Source organism: Cydia pomonella, chromosome 9, assembly GCF_033807575.1.
Source record: "Cydia pomonella isolate Wapato2018A chromosome 9, ilCydPomo1, whole genome shotgun sequence".
Classification (NCBI taxonomy): Eukaryota; Metazoa; Arthropoda; class Insecta; order Lepidoptera; family Tortricidae; genus Cydia; species Cydia pomonella.
Genome location: NC_084711.1, coordinates 8,526,263 through 8,547,266, shown reverse-complemented (window position 1 = coordinate 8,547,266; position 21,004 = coordinate 8,526,263). Strand labels below are relative to the sequence as shown.

The window sequence follows — 21,004 nt, the reverse complement described above, 5'->3', positions numbered from 1 at the left end:
AATCTTATAGACGTAGATCGGATAGACAATCAGCGCAATAAAGCTGGTCTCGCGTGCCCTGCGGCACACTTTAGTCTAACCATTTTATTTGTTTGTTACTATGGTTTAAATTGAGCTAATTATAATGATTTCCGAGGAAATTACTGGCATTAAGTTGCTACCAAAAATACGTGAGTTTAACGACGTTTTCCGAGAAACCTCGAGAGCGAGCGGGCCGACGGCGACGCGCCGACACACGCGATGCTGCTATCACATTGTATTCCACGTACGCAATGCGGCCTTGAACTTATCTACACAATGTTATCAATATGCCTTAAGGTACTCACTCTGTGTTGAAAGTCAGTACCCGCTTTATATATGACTGAAAGAAATTCTAATTCAATAATTTATAATGGGCAAATTAAGGTTGGATTGGTAACACTATACCGGCAACTAACTAATGGATATTTTTAATTACGAAAACGCGACTTAATAGCCTATAATTAAGGTCTAAAATAACCGTCGACGTTTCGAGACAGCATTGTCCCTTTTGTCTCGGAGAAAGACTGGCTAAGGTTGTCATCATTATCTTTTACCCGTACTTCGTCTTGTTCTCTTGTTTATCAACTTAAACGTTTTGCACACTAGTTAGGTTATGTGTAACACTCGCGGCAGTTTTTATTCAGTGTCCAATTAATGGATATTTTGATATCCCATAGGGATCTATCAGGTACCTATAGATATAGACATAACAATTTATAGATATAACAACAAATTAAGCAAACTTTTCAAAGAAATTAATATTTTAACTGTAGCTTCCCAATACATTTATGATAAGTATTATTTATGTTGTTAAGAATCTAGACTCCTCCACTAAGAATTCAAATGTCCATAACTATAGCAACTTTCGTGTCCGCAAAGTACAAAAGACATTCGTTGGACAATGCATTCATTTTTATAACAAATTACTTGACGATGTTTTAAGATTACCCTTGCCAGCTCTTAAGAATTACTTAAAAAAGTCATTGATGTTGAAGGCTTATTACAGAGTCGAGGACTACTTGACAGACAAACATGCATGGTCCAAATCAGAAACTGTAAAAACCAGTAGCAATTAAAATCATTGTATTATGTATATATGTAAAATCATTGTATAGGTGACGCAGCTCAGGTTAGAAAGCATATCAAATATTTTTTGTATGTATAGCAATCTGTCATATTTATATAATGTATATTCTCATTTCTTTATTAATTTTATTTTTCTTTTCCCTTTGTAAGAATTCGATATGTTTTCTGAAAGAGCTATGTATTTGTATGATTTGATATGACATATATTTTTTTGATAAAATTTATATAAAGAGAAGTAGTAACTGTATGTAATTGCATGATTTCTAAATTCTAAATTGTATTTTTTTCTTATTTAATGCATGTTAATTATAAAATGTAATGTTTTGAAAAGATGTGTCCCGCCGAGTTTCTTGCCGGTCCATATTGGGATACCCTCCTCCAATTGAGGGGGGATTTAAATCTTCTCGGGTCAGAGGTGTAGGGTTAGAGCCGGTGTAGCTTTATTTGACGTTCATAAGCGTATTGTAATATGGCGAATATTTAGAAGTGGAAAAACATTTTCTCTTTTTGTATGGACGAGTACGTGCTATACTAATACCCTCTTATGAAAACTTTATAGGTATTTAGTAGATACCATTTATATCTGGGGGGCTAGGCAAGTTGACCATCGTTGATACAGATCGCCAATCGAAACTTAAATAATGTAAGGAAATAGTGACGTGACTTTTCGTAGCATCTGTCATTGAAGTACATTTTCACTTTTCGTCTGGCGTTTGTCGATGTGCGATTGTCGTCTTAGCGTGAGGCCACACTGGTGCATTGCATTGCGTTTTTCGTCACAGGCGTCCTCGCAGCGTCGACGCTGCGTTGTTTTACATATATTTTTTATGACATGCCACATTAAATGCTTTGCGACGACGCGACGCAACGCAACGCACCAGTGTTGGCTTGGCCTTTAGCTAGGCCCACCGGTGTTATATATGAAAGTTAACTGTGGTTCAGTTATTAAAGGGACCCTGAAATGTAAAACGCTCGACAGTTTACCATGCCATGTCTCGGTGCAATTAATTTCACAATTTTAATTGCCATTGTTCTGTTATAATGATTGAATTACTTGATGTCGGTATTAATGATTATAATCATTGTATGCTAGGTGTAATTATTGAGTGTTTAAGTTTTTGTCAGCTGCGTCGATAGAGTAAATCGAAACATTTATTGTCACAACGATGTTATTACGTTGATTTTGTCACCTCTTAATCATAATCATATTTAATTATACTTTTTTAGTTTTTAATTGAATTATCCTTACAAATATTAATGCGAAAGTAACTCTGTCTGTCTGTCTTTTACTTCTTCACGGTTAGATGCTGAATCGATTTAGATGAAATTGGGTATGGACATAGTTAGAGGCCCGAGGAAGGACATAGGATAGTTTATATCATCATCTCACACAGACAGTCGCTGGCAGAAGATAATATAATATTGTATTATATTAAACAACGAAGATGACGTTGCTGGTAAAGATAAAAATGCTCTGCATCAGGTGATTCTCTCTGACTACTTCTTACTCGGCACACTACATGCCTTGCAATGAATCCTATTCTAATTTATGCGTTTCTTTTCCTGTCCGTGTATTTTGCAGTTAGTGTTTTAACCGCTGTAAAATATCCGGAATCATAATTGTTTTAAGATGTGGCTTTAATAAAATACTAAACCTTATTCAAACATCATAAATGTACCTGAGCCAGTTCTCGGCCACTTAAATAATTTGATTCAACATTCGAGTAATTAAGAGTAAAAAAGCCAGCTATGTTGTGTTGACTATAGCTCTGCTACAAAGCGACAGAACAAAAGCCAAAGTGGAAGGGAGTCCCTTGTTTCCATTCGACCGCTTGTTTTTTATTCGTCTGAAACTGGTTTCTCAAATTGGTACTCCTATTATCTGGTCCCAGCCGGTGAAGGTCGGTCTCACTCAGAAAATTTGTGTAGCAAATTCCGTCACGCAAAATATTGGTGGGTAATTTCGATCAGAATTTTGACGGTTTAAATGTCCTTCTAAATTGGATGGTGTTTCGACACTTTTATTGAAAAGGATACGACGGAAAATGATTGTTTTTTTTTTACTCGTAATCACATATCAGAAAAAAAATATTTATGATATATTTTTTGTGTACCTATAACATTTAAGTATCTGTGTTAATTAGAATGTAGCAATAATCAAGCAATAATAAACTAAGTAATTACAAAGTCTATAAGTTTGTTATATACTTAGGGGAGACCGAGGTGAGTTAAAACACAGGTAGGTTGAAACATTGTAAATTTTGAGACATCTATATTATCTATACAACAGCTATCTATAACTTTGCTCTGTGTCTTTGTTCAGTTGGAGAGCTCGATAACTGTTATAGATGTCTCAAAATCTCAAACGATGTTTAGCCTCGTCCCACTGTCCGCTAGTGCATCAATATGCGTCCTTGACTCGAGACATTTATAAATACCGCAAAATTGACGTTGTTTTAACTTACCTCTGTTTTTCTACCTCATCCTTCTTAGATCGATTAAAGATTCTTAGTTGACTGTAACTTTGTATGTATATTATGCAGATGATTTTTTTTAAGTACAGAACTCGCTCAGGCTATAATGTTACTTTCGACAGAACACTAGCGGAGCCTCGGGGCTCGACAGCGAGTGGGCGCTCATGTCCGACACATTACCACACAATTTCATCGACTTATCAAATTTAAACGCTCACATTACCGACTAGGCGGCGATTTTATTGAAACGTTCCGATAATCGCGGAGAAACAATACGTAATCTGTCCAAATTGCTGATGGATGCGTTAGATGAGACGTGCTGCGATCGACACTCGATAAACATTTTGGTCACGTTGGCCCTAAACGTAGCAAGACAAATATCTCGAAAAAAAACTTCTCCTATTACAAGCCCCTACAATTCCATATTCCATAGATTATAATACCGAATCTGGACAAAAACTCGGTCCCCCACATGTCTGGCATGCGTCAAAGTCGGACGGCGTCACAAGTCGGTAATTTCCCTTTAAATAAATAATTTGTTTCGGCCCAATTTGACGCGATCGCCATGTGGTGTCGGTCTAATGGCCGCGGATAACTACGCGGTTTCACGCTTTACTCACTTATACCATCGCCGCCAAACTGTGAAACGTCATTAAATTTAGTTTCGACTGCGTAAAATAAATAGGTTTTAATAAAGAAACATTCATTAGGTAGGTACTTATATTGGTAGGTAATTGTTTTGTATTTTAAGATAGTTCTATATGCATTTTTGATTTGAGGGTAAACTAAAACCTAATACAGTGCACGAGCAGGACTTGAATTCGCAATCGTGGATCTATCGCATACCCCACCATGATCTTCAAATCAATCAGTATATTTGCTCTAAACTAGAATAGTAGTTATATATCTAATGAAGACACACTTAAGTCTTTAAATTAAATGATTATTTTATTTAATTTAAAGACAAAGTGACCAATCCCTCCAATGATCGAGGCCCGATTTGAGCGAACCCTTTACTATTTTATTATTTTCCTACAGTGAAATTGAGTCCTTCAGTGAGTGGTTATATTACAACATTTATTTCAGGCAACAAAGCCCTGGAGGGTGATTGGAACTTGCGCCCTCCAGAATAACTAATAAAGACCAAATTAACTAAAACAATATGCTAATAAACTTTTAAAAACTTCATGTAATAGAATAATAGATAAAGACTTTTCATAAACTCATATGAAGATATTTTGTTAAAGAATGAACAATGCCCAACACTCCATAGAACTGGTCGTAGCTCGTAGCTGTGAAAGTCACATCGCAGAGACAGGAAGAGTTAATCGATACTAACTGGGGGAGTTTCAAATGACAGGCGCCGACCCTTGCCTTGCAGCCTAATGATCGTATTTTGATGCTACTTACAAATTCTCGTTCGCTGGAAATCAATAAATAGGCACTTTTCATACGAGAAGGAAAACAAATAATTCTGTCATATGATAATACTTATCCGATTTAGCTAAGTATTTGTAATTAATTTTTTAATTGACGGCTTCCTAGCCTACGAAGCATCAGGAGTACGACGTGGGTTCGAATCCCGGTATAAAGGAGAATATATGACGACTAGGCAAATTTGGGGTCGTGAATGTCAAAACGTATTAAGATTAAGATTGTACCTACTTGTACATAGCGTACCTAAACCTGTATGACCTGTATCTGAAGGCACTTGTAACATAGAGATAGGTATTACTGAAATATCCACTCATCACTTCACTATCACTTATCCCGTCATGTTGATATAAATTATTAGGCGATAATTTAACTCGTTTATTTGCATTAGAATAGGAGCCGGGGTGTCGGGGCGACAGCGGCGGCGTATGGTTTCACCCCGGACGCGTTCGATTATTCCCTAATTGTGCAATTAGTCGTCTGCAATTTGCCGCAGGCTTAGTTGACGCGAATTAGAACGGGCTTTTGCATGATATAAATCCCTATTGTCAGTGTAGAAATCTTCCAAAGACCAAAACTGACGCATATTTACTTGAAATCAGAGTTAAATGGACAGTAGTGCACATATAAAACTATCGTAGTATTTTTTATTATTGGCATATAATATGTAAGATGTCACACATGGTTAGAGAAGAATTTTTCCTATATTACTTAATTAAAATCATTAACTTAAAACTAAAAACTTTAGAAGGTAAAATAAATATCGCATTAATATAGCTATAACCGCTCATATTCAATTCAAAAGATCAATTAGTTCATTAATCATGCAGGTAAATATATAATATACCTACATTAATGGCTTATGTTGGCATCAGCAAATATTATCATAACCTTATTTAATATGAGCGGTATGAGACGATACGCCTTATTATCTCGAATAACGTGTTGTCTAAAAATATTAGCTCATAAGTATAGTTATGAATTTTATGAAATACAATTTGGTTAGTAACGACTTCACGATCATCTTAATAACACATCGGGATAAGCGTTTCGCTTGAATATTCATTTCGGCTCATCATAATTTTGGTGGATAATTTTAAATCAGCCAATCAGCGGCGAGTTGCGTCCGCGCCGGTGCCGCGGAGGTTTAACTCACGATTTATGGGTTCTCACATTAATTTAATTACAGGCCACGAAATTAAACTTATTTGCGATATGGGAGAAAATTGGAAATTTGGATGGGAATATATTTTGCTAAAAATGTTAGATGACGTTATCGTTGAAGTTCGATACAAGAAAATGCTCTCAAAATAAAAGGCTTAAAATTAGAGATGATAAATGAAACAGAGAAAGTCATGAAAGCCGCATGATCCGTCTACTGTACCTATATTTGGTAATGAACTTGCAAAAATTATAAATTGACACGTACAAATGAAGGTCCGAAGCAAAGTTATAATAATAACACTGAGACAATTGTCGCATTTGCCTTAAGTAAACGCACCTTAAAGCGTGATGTCTGTTGTCTATAACAAAGTGATTGAATACTGAATACATGAGTAATGGACTTTCTGACCCGGGTGCCTAGCCAAGGTGACAATCCCTTGCGCTACGTTACGACAACGAAACGCTTTTTGGCTCTCTTTCATATTAATGCGACAATGACGCAGCATTCTAAAATTAAACATCTGATCTTGATTTGATATCGATTTAACATTCCTCACAGTATATTTCGCTAACAGCAATATCTGACACGATCTTATTTGTAGAGCCATAAGAGCGTATCACATATTTTTGCGGCCTTCGAAGAGTAACGTATTATTGCAGGTAACTGTATGTATGAGGAAGATTTACTGCATTAATGTCAAATCAAGGTTAGATTTTTAAGTTACAGAGGGTGTGTGGGACTCGCTGCTCCTTTCCCCTGTGGGTGTTTTGATTAATAAAATAATTCGCGAATCCCACTTCTGATGACAGAAGGGATAAGGTCGTAAATATTAAGTACCAACGCATGGTATATTTGTAAATATGAATGTGGAACAATATTTTACTCACATATCTGTTTAAATATTATGAATGTTTAGTATGTTGAATATGACACCAATAAAACTTGATAACTTATAACAATCGTCAGAACTATCTTCTTCTAATATAGTCTGTCAAACCATTTCCGTCAGTAGAAAAAGCGGCATATTTAAAAAATGTAGGCACGAAGGGTTATCGTCCCATAGAAAATTTGAAACTTGCGCCTTTTTCTTGACAAACTTGTTTGATCGGCTATACAGTTTTTGGATTAAAATTTACAACCGAAGTCGTATACTACAAAAAAAAATGTTTTGGAATGTACAATTGAAGCTCTTTCAAATGATACCCCACTTGACCTAGTCATTAGACTTTGAAATTTTGCCCCCTCTTCATATTAGGCATTTTCCATAATTATTAAAAATTCAAATTAAAAATAATACACTTTCAATGTGTCAAGGTTAGCGTTGTTCATAACTATTCCAAATTTCAAATCGATAGCTTAAGTGGTTCTCGAGATATTTAGCGTTGTGACAGACGGACGGAAGGTCAGAGTCGCACCATAAGGGTTCCTTTTGTATCTTTTTGGTGCGGAACCCTAAAAACGGAACTCAACTGATTAGCTTCTGATATGATTTACTATTCTGAGTCATTGAAGTATGCATTCCCACAGCACGAGAACGGAGTTTCCTCCGCGCTGGCCTACTGAATTAAAGGCTGCAATTAAGTAATCCGATCCAAGCGGTCATTGATACATCCGGTCCCCTTTCAAATTCTACTAGCAAGCCTAATTATGATTTGGCTCTCGTAACTCTTAGAGCAAAGATACGAGAATTGCGTATTATTTCTACTGGTTTTCCTTTTGTTTAGTACAATAGATGTCAAAGATATGTTTGCACTTTCCACCTTACTCCTTTGTAATAAATAAGGCGAAAAATGTAAACATATCTTGACGTCATACCTATTATGAATATTTTGATTGAAATTGGGAAATCGAGAAATCGTTAATATCTTGCTTTGACATGTATTAAAATCAGACGAAAGACTTCTGGAGCCACATCTCTTCGCAATGACCATTCATACGTGTCTCCTAAAACAACGGTCTCAAGGCCAGCTTGTTTGAGGCTTATTTCCACTGCGTCTCTATCACACATCCAGTGAAAAAACAATGGTATTTGTAAAATATTATAAGTACGTATCTTTCACGTTCTTTGTTAGACTGTGATTGGTCTACCAACCTTAATTACATCTCGATTTCAAACTGAAAATCACCTAATGAACAAACCTATCCCATCCCCGCTACCTGACCCGACTTCATTGACTCTCACATGGTCGGTAAATCTCTTTGTGTTTTATTTAATTTTTTACGACAAAAGATCTTCGTCATTTTTGACAAGGAAAAAGCCATCAACATTGTAATGCGGTGCACGGCGCCAGAGAGGCGCCACGGTTTGATTCAATCTCATGGCGGCCAGTTGACGACCAATTACCGATATCACTCTGTTTTGGTGCGCCCGCGCCAGGCCCAAATGGAGCATAATGCCTAGGGTAATTATGACAGCGCCGCCGACTAAGGCAGAACACATTCTACCACTCATCTTCTAATATTATCCCAAAATTGCTTCGAGAGGTGTCTATATGTATCTAAAATTGAATACCTCAATGGATCAGAAAACGATTTTAACCAACTTTAAATAAAGGCTGAGGTTCTCATTTCGAATGACTTATATAGGTATTTATTTTCTAAAGGAAATAATAGAAGGATGAAAAATAGAAGCTCATTTTGACTGAGTCATAGTTGCACATACCTAATATATAAATAGTCGGTCGTTTTTAATACTAGTATTGACGGTACAAATGCTAGCTGATTATGAATTGCCTACAGATCAAATACCTAATAATATACCTATTATCTAGCTATATACGTGTATATTAAAGAGTAAAGTCTCACGATTTTGTAGCGCTATAGCAATTGGATATGGTTTTATTATTTTTTTATGGTAATCGTAATTGTCATGGGCTAAGGGGCAGTTGTATTTATACCGTTGTTGGCCTACATCTAAGTAGGTATTCATATCTATGCGGATATCGCAAGATAAACCTATCTTAACGTTTGTAGATGCTTATTTACTATTGTTAAAAAACTTGATTAAAACATCAACCTTCACATTTATGAGAAATACTCAAATTAGTCTAACATTTAGCACAAAACTAGAAAAACTCGACACTGCTTGGTTATTATAAAGAAACGATTTAGTCTTAAAAGCGCTGTAGCCGCTGTAGATTTTAAGGATAATTTTCCGAACATGGCATGACTCTAGTTCATAAAATGTTCAATGTTCATTAAATTTGTTCCAAGCATTCGCTGCCTCAGTTTTCCAAGTTTTAAGAATAAGGGCGCGTACACACGGCACGACAGCTGCGCCAATCACAATGTACAGGGCGTGGCCGCACCCCGTTCCCCGTGTCCCGGTGTCGGATCCCTGGATTATATTATTATTGCTCACAATGGAACTTTTTTATCGGCGCTTTGTGTCTCATGCTGGGGTGAAATATCCGGTCGGATGTTCCTTGTGTGCTCACCTTTATTTTTAAATCGCTGAAATGAACAACGGTGAATGGATTATGCTTTACACCCTTATTCTAGCTTTATACGTGCTTAGGGATCCAATTTTATTTATGAATGCGGTGCCTACGTTAACAGTTAATGGGTGTATTAGATAATATATGTATAGGTATGCTGATTAATATATTCCAATAAGCTAGACTTATATAGGATATCTACTTATTCTAATATATTACTTGGAAATCATTAAAACGATAGTTAAAATGAGTAAATAATAAATATTGGAAGGCCAGTGACGCGGGTAGCGTTTATTAATTACGACGTCCCGCGGCTCGCGGTAGCGGCCGGGAGCTGTCACCGCCGCCTAATTGTAAATACACTACAACCATCTCATAATTTATTTATATTATTTCTCAGCGCCCCGGGCACGAGCCGAACACCGCACGTTAGTTCCCATATAAATTAGGCCATAAATCTTAGTCGACACTCGGGCCTGTTCTCACGGTCTAAACCCACCGTTGATGATAATTAAACTCATAAGACTTCTTTTTTCGATCGCGTTAATTAACTAGTCGTTGTCTGTCTTTCCAGGAACACCCGAGCTTACGCGGCACGCCGCTGGCGATGTTGGCGGCGCAGTGCAACAAGTTATCGAGTAAATCTCCGCCGCCGCTGGCCGACGCGGCCGTGGGCAAGGGCTTCCATCCGTGGAAGAAGAGCCCCGGCGCGCACTCCCCGCCCGGTGGCGGCGGCGCGCCGCGCTCGCAGCCGCCCTCTTGCACCCCCTATGGCCGAGGACCTACATCTTGTGCCGCGCCACCCTCCTACGGAAACGACCTCTATTTCCCATCATCCGGCGATCAACTCCTAGGCAAAAGCGAATCCAGTGCGAGTCTCGGGTCGATGTACTCCCGACACCCCTATGAATCGTGGCCGTTCAACGTCGGTGGCGGCGGCAGCAGTGGTGCCTTAAAAGCTGCCGAAATGGGCGGCGTGGGTGCCGTCGGTGGCACGTGGTGGGATGTTCACAGCGGATGGTTAGACGTCGGAGGACAAATGGCAAATTACGCGGGCCAAGACTATTCGCAATTAACGCATTCACTATCCGGCGGTGCTCACTTACTACCCCCCGCCCCGCATCTACTTCAAGACGCATACAAGTCCGTGTTGCCGACGCAAGGTTCGTTTGGACTGCATGGGCCGGGTTCGCCGGCGCCACCCGCCCAGGCTCCCTCTCCCCGGTCGCAGCGCCGGTATGCCGGCCGAGCCACCTGCGACTGCCCCAACTGTCAAGAAGCAGAGAGATTAGGTCCCGCGGGCGCTCATCTAAGAAAAAAGAACATTCACAGTTGTCACATACCCGGCTGTGGGAAAGTGTACGGCAAAACGTCCCACCTAAAAGCCCACCTTCGTTGGCACACAGGCGAAAGGCCTTTCGTGTGCAACTGGCTATTCTGCGGGAAGAGGTTCACGCGCTCCGACGAGCTGCAGCGGCACCTGCGCACGCACACCGGGGAGAAGAGGTTCGCGTGTCCAGTGTGCAATAAGAGATTTATGCGGTCAGACCACCTAGCGAAACATGTGAAAACGCATAACGGAGGTAAAAAAGGCAGTTCAGATTCCTGTTCGGACTCGGAGGAGAACAGCCAAGGAGAAGGTGGCGTGGGAGGGCGGTCGCCGGAGCACCCGCTGGACGTGAAGCCGGGCGCGCTGGTGTGACGCGCGCGCGCGGCCGCGCCGCCCGCGCCGCCGCTGCCGCTGCTGCACCACGCACCGCTCCTGTGATACTGCCGCCCGCGCCCCGGGCCCGGGCCTGTACATACCACATATCAGAACATTGTACATAGTAACGTGCTCCTGTAAAATAGACAATGCGGTATTGCAGCCGTTGTGTATTTGTTGTGAGACTTAAGTGTTGTACAGCATAGAACTTTAATGATATAGTAAGAATTGTATGGTTAATTAGAATAAGTAGATCACTCTTTTAGTCCAAAATTACAGTTCATTATTTATTACATTACTTTATATAATAATACCTCAATTGATATGAATGAAAACGAATTTATTATCGGACCCTGCTAATACTTATGTTCTTGTCTGTAATTTATGTATAAAGATAACTATTTTACATGCAGTTTTGTGAATAATGTGGCTCCTACTTAATGGTAGTTTAAGCCGGACTGCTGGGTATATTGACTTTGCAATATTAATTAGATATATGAACTGTACGGTCAATGAAAATGCCAAGGGAACGATCAATATTGACCAAAAAATCGACAAACCGAGTCACCGACGATACGACTTCGTGCTTATACTCTTAAAATATATACGAGACTTAAATGCACTAGATACCTAACTAATTGTTTAATATAATAATTTGCTAGCGCACTTAATGTGTTTTACTGCAATAGATACATACTGTGTCACACTACCATTTACGTAATAGGTAGCTAAGTCCTCTTAATGCAACTAAATTGGTTTTAATATCATTGTACCGAATAATTTTATACCATGCTGAGTATTCTTTTAAGTACCTATATTACTTGTTATATTACACGACCAATCGTGGATACTATTCAGATAGTAAATTCTTGTTATCAATTTGAAAAGGATGATCTATTGTCAAAAGCGATATTTCTTCAACCAGAAATATTACTTTTGACAGTTGACAGATCGTATTCATTACAATTTGACAACACGAAATTATTATCTGAATAAACCTCCGTATCAGACCTATCGGGACGCTTATCATCCCAGCAAATTTATATAGCTAGTATTTAGTCAGGTCTTAAGGTCTGTCACAAAGGTTTTCACTGATAAAATGTATGTATATATGTCACTTTATTGCACATAGACAAATTTACACAAAATAGACAAAACAAAGTAAAAAATTTAAATACCTACTTATACAAAGGCGAACGTATCCCTAAAAGGGATCTGATCCAGCTAACCCTTGAGAAAATGAGGGAGGAACAAACACTAAAAGACAAAAGACAACCGAATAAGAACATATAACAATAAAATATACATAATGTAATACAAAGCTTTTAATAATAAAATATAGCCATGATGAGAAAGCTTGTTTTATATTTTTTATTTACAAATTTAGGTCGCAATGTTATTTACAATTTATTTACTTTAGGGTTGTCGTTAGGCGCGAACACGCGGCTGGATTGTGATAAATTATACTTTACAAAAGGGAGTAACAGTCAGTGTCGCGTTAATAAAATAGTTACAATTGGCTACTTGACTGATTTTTGTAAATAATGTCAAACGATCTTGATTTTCCTGAGGATCAAATGTCTATATAGGACTCATGGCATTTAAGCAACACAAAGGTCAGAAATGAGAGTTAAAGTCTGACGCTCGCAGTCGACGATTGAAACGCCTCTAACAAAATGATAAGGTGATGTGACGTCACATCATATAAGTCTGTCCTAAATGTATGGAAGATCAAGGAAATTGCCATTGTCCTGAATTGGCCCTGAAATATTGCGTTTATGTGTATAGTTGTCATACAATTTATTTTTCAATAAAATGTAAGGAATCGAATGGTACCATTTTCTTTTCTATTTTTGAATGTTTTTTTTTTTTTTTTAACTTCGGAGCCTTGTATTTTTTTATAATCTCAATATAATTTTTTAAATCAACATGTGTCAAGTACCCAATTGTTTATTGTATGCAACTACTTTATTTGTCCAACAAATCTGTACTAGCATTTAGTTCTCGGACAAGGCTTTACTTTATTTAGATAATACCCTTAAAACTAAGGGTACCTACTTTTTAGTAACACTCTTAGATTGAACTGCCATACAACAAGTAGATTTGGAAAAACATGTACATGTACAGTAACAATAATATCAGTCCAATTCACATGAAATATATATTAAAATAAATATAAAAAACCCCGATTTTGCGTTCTGCAAGATTCAAGCGTGTTAAAGAAAAAAATAAATAAATATTTAGTAATCAAAATCACCTTATACACGTAAGCGTATTTTTTGACGTGTTTTTGTAACTTTTTCCGAATATTACCCAGAAATATGCAATTCTACGGCAGCAAATTACGTTTAATTATATTGTACATTATTTACTAAGCTATGAAATAATCTTTTAAACAATACATACCTAATTAGGAATCTGTACCCATCACTTTTTAATCAATGAAAACCTTTGGGACAGAACTTATGACCTAAGTATAATCACAAATAATGATGTGTAATTCAAACATCGACACCTTAGAGCATTTAATAGAGCGGAGTTACCTTTAAGAGCGTATACCGGGTGTTTCCTGTAACACGAGCAAATAATTAAACCATATATTGTACTCCTAAAACGATATAACTTTTGATTAACAACCTTTAAAAAATAATGAAATATTTAGAATTTATCTTTTTCATATACATTTATTATTATTTTCAATGTACGCTGCCATCAGTGTGTTTGACGTTGCTTGTCACGCTTTAAACGTGACAAAATTCGCAATACATTGCGTAACACTTCAATGTGTAATAAAAATTAAAACATAATTTATTTTTAAAAGTTGCTGAACAAATGTTGGTTAGTTTGAGGAGTACAAGAACAACCTACAGTTTAATTTATTGCTCCTGTTACAGGAAACACCCGGTATACCCCTCTGCCAAAAACCTTGCACAATTGTGCATACTTTTGTATGGGCTGACGTTTATCTGACATGGCTATTTTTACGTTACGTACGTAACGTAAAAAACGAAAACAGTACAACTAAAGCCCCATTTAGACTGTTCAGGACCTTGCATGCAATATATCGTCTGGATTAATTATACAGAGTATAATTAATCCAGACGATCGACCAAATACCGCAATGTAACGAAAATCGCAGTTCTTGAACAGTCTAAATGGGGCTTAAGCATATATTTGACGAGTCCCTCCCACGCAAAAATCGGCAGACAGTCTAAATGCTCTAAGATCGACACAAATGCAAATGTCTCTCGAAAAAGTTGCCTAGTACGAGTAATTGATGTAGAGAAATCAATCAAAAATATTTTAAGACATCTTAGTGCACCATTAATAATTCATACACGTCCATATTCAATAATACAGACAGACAAATAGATTGTCAGTTAAGTATTAAAAATGTCTCGAAATTGAATTAGTGAATGTTTATTGGGACTTTTACCAAGTACATTTGTTATAGTGTTTTGACTACCATTATGTAACTATATGTTCATACAAATTTGATACAAGTTGACATACGAATATTTTATGCCTTGTAAATAATAGATCAGATAATGGGTTTCTTACACTGACATATATCTAAGGACGGGCCTACGGGCACTAAGCATGCAGTTCAGTGGTGTCACTCACGAATTCGAGCCAATCGTGCAGTCTAACGCAACTAGTTGAGACCAATCGCGCGCGTGATGCGAAGTCATCAACCAATCGCGTTGTGGCGTTAGACTGCATGATTGACTCGAATTCCTATGCGTGACAGCGCTGTACGGCCCCATTCTTAATGCCCGCAAAGCCCGTCCTTAGATATATGTCAATGGTTTCTTGCCCATGTTTGTTGTTAGTCCTCAATGACCATTAAAAGTTTTGTCCAATACTTAAACGAGTATGTGTCCATTATTGTGCTATTTTGTTAGCTTGGAAATATGTAATTAAATAATATCTAAACTTCATTGTATATTGTACAAAATTGTGCGAATTAAAAATGCCTGATATTGATTTTATAAAAATTAAAGATATTTTTCCGAGTGGGTATTTGTCCTTTTATTAAAACTGTATCCCAGTAAAACCAATCTAAAACAAGTAGGTTCTTATTCATAATTATGTCACTTAGTGCAATTCTAACAGATAAAATTAATACTTACAACACTTAAAAGAAAATATTTATACCAACAACTACATAAATAGACACCAATAGATATGATGTCAACCTGTAAAATTAGTATGTAAAGAGTCAACAGCACATTATATCTGCGTTATATATTTGGTCTTGGCGGCCGCGCGTCGCGTAAGATGGTCTATAGCCGTTATTTTCTAACACGTATATAAGGGCGAGTAGAGAGCGAAAACTGACACGTTGCATCATATTCCTATTGGAACAGACCGGCAAACAACAGCCACAGCGGGACGCAGTTACACTGATGATGGCAAAGGTAAGAGGTCAAGATAAAATGATTACTGGGGATTGAAATACCAACGAATGAATAAGTTCATCACCTACATAAAATGTATCAATCAGTAAGACGAGTATAGGCATACTTGCAAATAGGAAATGACTTGATTTGGATCGACGATATAACATTTAGGCACGTAAGCGACAATCAATTATATAGTAAGTATAGTAACTATAATAAGAGTATTATTCTGCTTGATTAATTAAAAGTGATGCAATCGAACCATATTTTGTAAATAAAAGTAGTGCAATCGATCAAACGTTAAAGATTAATCACTTAAAATAAAAACGCATCTAACCGATTTGCAAGACCGAAGTAATTTAATTAATAATTTTAATACTTAAGCTGTTTATTTCAATAAATTTATATAATATTAATCTTAACTACTAATCTTAATTTAAAAAGATTGTTTGAGTCAAGGAGTCTTATATTAAATATTTATACTTTTTTTTAGGTACACAGGTCATATAATTAAGTGAATTCGGTAGACTGCCCTCTTATTTTAATTAAGTATTTCTTAATAATATTTCTAGCTTGTCCACTCGTTCGTCCTTCCATAAGTTTAAGTGATTCTATAAGAGCTCCGTCAACAAAGTTTTGTACGGAGCTTTAAAAATGATAACGTTTGCTAACAAATCTACCGGTTTTAATACTTAAATCTACTACAGCAGCTGATGCCGCTACCTTTAATAAAGTCATCCATTCACAAGGGTAGGTACCAAATGACATTCATTTGTACTTATACTATCCTATCTACACAGCCGGTACTAAAAGCACGTCATCTAGGCAGAAACCACATCGTGCTTTATGAACCTTACGCGGTTGCGAAAAGCAAACAATTCGCGTACTACATTCAGTTGATTACGTCATTCTAGACGGTAGCCAGAACCGCAAAGAGGGCGAGCATCGTAAAAAGTGAATTGAAACCACAAATAATGAGGAGGGGAGCGGAGTGTCGCCTCTGCGGGTGGCCGAGCTCGTGCCGTAAAAACCGAGCTCATCTGCAGACTGCCGACTCCATTACCGCTCGTGGCCTAGGCTAATCTGCGCTTTATTAACGGCGACGGCGGTGGTCCCTGATGATCACAATCACACCATCATTGTTTTATGTTTCCCCCGCTTAACAATGTTTACATTCATGATATTATATGTACCTAATGTCTTCTGTCGCTCGCTGTTACTAGAGTGCTTCTAGATAAGATATTATACGACATTTCATTTACCATGGAGGGATGCCACTAAAAACTGCACAAAGAGAACCATAATGATGATCTATTGTTTAGCAATTGCTTTACCAGCTCTGCTCTTCAAAGACAGGGTGTGGTCAAATAATAACGTAAAATCAAGACTGGACAGTTACATGTAAGACACGACGCCGCAAAAAAGTTTGCCGGGTATCTTTTGTTATCACTACTTGTATTATTTACGCCTAATGGCAGTCTCAAGTGCAATCCCGCCATGGTAAATGAAATGGGGTATAACTATGCGCCGACTTTAACAGAAGAAAGTGTAGTTACTTAGGACTTTTGCTTTTACCTATATAAAAAAAACGTCATGTCATGGGTGTTTTCTATGTATTTAAGTATTTATAATATTTATATATTATATATATCGTTGTCTAAGTACCCTCAACACAAGCCTTATTTAGCTTACTATGGGACTTAGTCAATTTGTGTAATAATGTCCTATAATGTTTATTTATTTATTTATAAATAGATAATTTAACTTTAATTTCAAGTTCACAGTGTTTGTACTCGTACCCGTATATATTTTGTAATCTCAATGTAATCACCCACTCCTAATAAGATTAAACATAAACAATCCGTATGAGATAACACAATTATACGTTGACCTTTAGATATAATTATATCAAATACAGCATTATCCGCGCTTGCCTCCGTAATTTAATATACAGTCGTTACCCTTAAAGTAACAGAGATTTATAGACCCTAAACGAATTATCGTCAACTGATTGGAGTCGATGAGGGAGACTCTATTTGATATTCTAGGCATGTGCTCTCCCGTGTCTGGAAAATGGTAACAGTTCAAAATACCCTCGAGAGCAAGGAAAATAGGTACCTGTAACTGTACGATGCATTAACAAGAATTTAATTAGCAAAAATTTATTAAGCAATTTATTTTACAAGAATTTATTTAGCTTGGCAAATTGGCAAACTAATAATAGCTAAAGCTAAGATGCTTACTTATCACTTCAACAGAATTGTTCAGTTACGTGAGATAGTCACATACCTACCGAGGGATAACGACATTATATTATATAGAGCAAACATACATTTAGTTTCTAAGCTATTAAAAGTAAAGTTGATATAAAAGTTTCTATTTACGTCGGTTTGGCTATTGATAATTATTCTTGTGTTGTCACTCCCTATACAATTCAATATCAATTTCAAAACAATGTTATTCTTATTTATTATTAACGGTTTATTAACTCGAACCACGTCACCAAGATAATTTGGCAGCGATTTTGAAAGCCCAAACGGTGCAAGTGTTAAAGTTAACGTCATAATTTCATAGAAGTTTGACTTTTGAGATAACCCGTACAGCGGCTGGGCTATCAAAATCGCTGCCAACTTATCTTGGTTTGACTGTATATCTAGAGCAACGGTGTTGGCCTAATGAAAATGACTGCGAACGCGGTAGCTACAGAAGTGCTACAAGTGTGCGAAATACGATCATCAGCATAATTGCCTTATCTCGGCATGTGGGTTTGCATGCTCATGTGCAACACAGTTCAGCTGATAAGTGATAAATCAGCCGGGGCGACGGCGACGGAGCGTAACAAAGCCGATGGGGTCTTTAATTCCAACAGATCAGATTACGCGAATGGCTCATTGAGTTCTAGTTTCAGATGATGAAGTATCGTGCTGGTAGCTACATTATGAGTTGATACAATAGGCGTTAAAATTTGCAGTCTAGTTGTTATATCGTTCATAACGACATCGGTCCTTTTTAACCGACTTCAAGATTTCAAAAGGAGGACGATTATCAATTTATCAATTCAATTGTATGTTTTTTTTATGTTTGTTACTCCATAACTCCGTCATTTCTGAACCGATTTTGAAAATTATTTTTTGTTTGAGTTTATATATATACAGATTGGTCCCGTTTTTGTCAAAACTTAGTTTTGATAATGGGATCCATGAGGAATCGAGGGAACTATTCAAATGTGAAAGGCATACATATGGTGATTTTTATATTTTCTTTAACAAATCAAGCATTTACATTTAAAAAGTGACATTTGATGAAGTGGAACTGCTGATGATGATCAGAATGGAACTCTTCAACGACGCATAGTACACGTTTGGCGATTTGTCCTCTTCGCTGTTAAGCAAATTAGATTTTCAAGACAATTTTTTGTCAAGTTCGAGTTCTGACGATGGGGTCCATGAGGAATCGAGGGAACTCCTCAAATGTTGAAGGCTATACTATACATATATAGTGACCTTAGTATTTTCATCAACAAATCAAGTATTACATTTACATTTGTAGAAGTGACATTCGATGAAGTGGAACTGCTGATGATGGAAAGAACGGAACTCTTCAACGATGTATATAGTTCACGTTTGGCAATTTGTTCTCTATGCATGTTTGTCAAGCAGTTAGGTTTTCAAGGCACATTTTTATATTTCTATCCTATTTTGTTTTTTTAATAATTATCTTGTGCTTTATTTCATGCGTGGCGTGAAATAAATTTATTTTAAATACAGTCGAATACCCTATTGCGAGTATCTTACCAGTCAACCATAGGGCAAATCTGAAATGTGTCAAGATGGGTGCAGTAACAAAAAGATACGTTACCTCCTTTTCTACATTATTAGGCTTAGGACGCTGTCTTTTTAATTTAATTGTATGAAATCCAAAATCAACAATAATCGTGTTTTACCGGTATCCCTCATTGAAGTCGGTTTTTTTTTCTATTAAAAATATTTTTTCGAATTGTCTATTATATTATCTATTAAAAATGTAGGTGTTTTTAGATAAGGTTTTTAATTAAATAAAAATAAATAAAAATAAATAAATATTATAGGACATTATTACACAAATTGACTAAGTCCCACAGTAAGCTCAATAAGGCTTGTGTTGAGGGTACTTAGACAACGATATATATAATATATAAATAATTATAAATACTTAAATACATAGAAAACACCCATGACTCAGGAACAAATATCCATGCTCATCACACGAATAAATGCCCTTACCAGGATTTGAACCCGGGACCATCAGCTTCGTAGGCAGGGTCACTACCCACTAGGCCAAACCGGTCGTCAAAATTAATTAATTAATTAATTAATTTTGACTAATTTAATTTTAATTAATTAATTAATTGGTTAATTAGGTTGATCTTCCGTTTACCAGTTTCATAGTATTTATCTTATGTGCAACAGCGTAGGTTTCACAATGAATTTCAATTGTTGTAGGTATTAACGCAAAGAACTCAAAAGCGTTCACCAGCAGAATAGCCCGCTAGCCAAATTCAGGACATTTGAGCATATTTCCGATTGTAATATTTTAGATAAGAGCTGTGTTTGTTTGTCACTACAGACTGTAGAAAGAATATAAAACATAATTATACTGGTCGTTACAATCATACAGTCGCTAAGCTCTAAAAATAAAGTACTAGTTACATTGTTGTTCAAGGGCTTCCCTAGAGGTATTCCATCCGGCCTATACTTAGTTCTGCCGAATGTTCCAAGTGCTTAACTCCAAGTCACTCCTTTGAGGATTAATGTCGCGCAGACGCTGTCGACCACCGGCAGACACATCAAAGGAGCTTTTAACTAAAGGCCTACAACAATAGTAATGTAGTTATGGCCAATAGGACGTTTTAGTATGGAAAGTTACGACCACTACTGCCTATATGTCAACGATATATCTAAATAAATGTAAACCTATTGTCATTTGAGGTAACGGTAGATAACAATCTACCTGAGGTGAGGTATACCGGTTTGAGGTAAATCAAACGATGTGAGCATGTGTACTCGTACCTATAAATATGTAGGTATCAGTGATAATAGAGAGTACTTAAAGCTAAAAGTTCAATATTTTTTTATCTACTTTCCAGGACACTCTACAGCCCAGTGGCAGAGTTCTGAAGTTTCAAAGCACAATGATGACCTTGGAATAGTGCCAAATGACTCCAACCAGTAATAAATAATGCCTCGCTAGCTATTAAAAATATTTAAAGTGTTGAGATTTAACTTACGATTTCAAGAGTT

At 36.9% G+C, this 21,004-nt stretch overlaps 1 protein-coding gene across 5 annotated transcripts in view; it reads left to right on the top strand.

Annotated features, from left to right (window-relative positions):
- The window catches only part of LOC133521265 (transcription factor Sp9), a 110,935-nt gene extending 96,665 nt beyond the window's left edge, over positions 1–14,270 (top strand). For all 5 annotated transcript variants that reach the window (XM_061856132.1, XM_061856129.1, XM_061856130.1 and 2 more), the window contains one exon: positions 10,192–14,270. In XM_061856132.1, coding sequence (XP_061712116.1) covers positions 10,192–11,319 — 1,128 coding nt within the window. In that variant the 3' untranslated portion in view covers positions 11,320–14,270. The remainder of the gene's footprint in view (positions 1–10,191) is intronic.
- Positions 14,271–21,004: the final 6,734 nt, after the last annotated feature.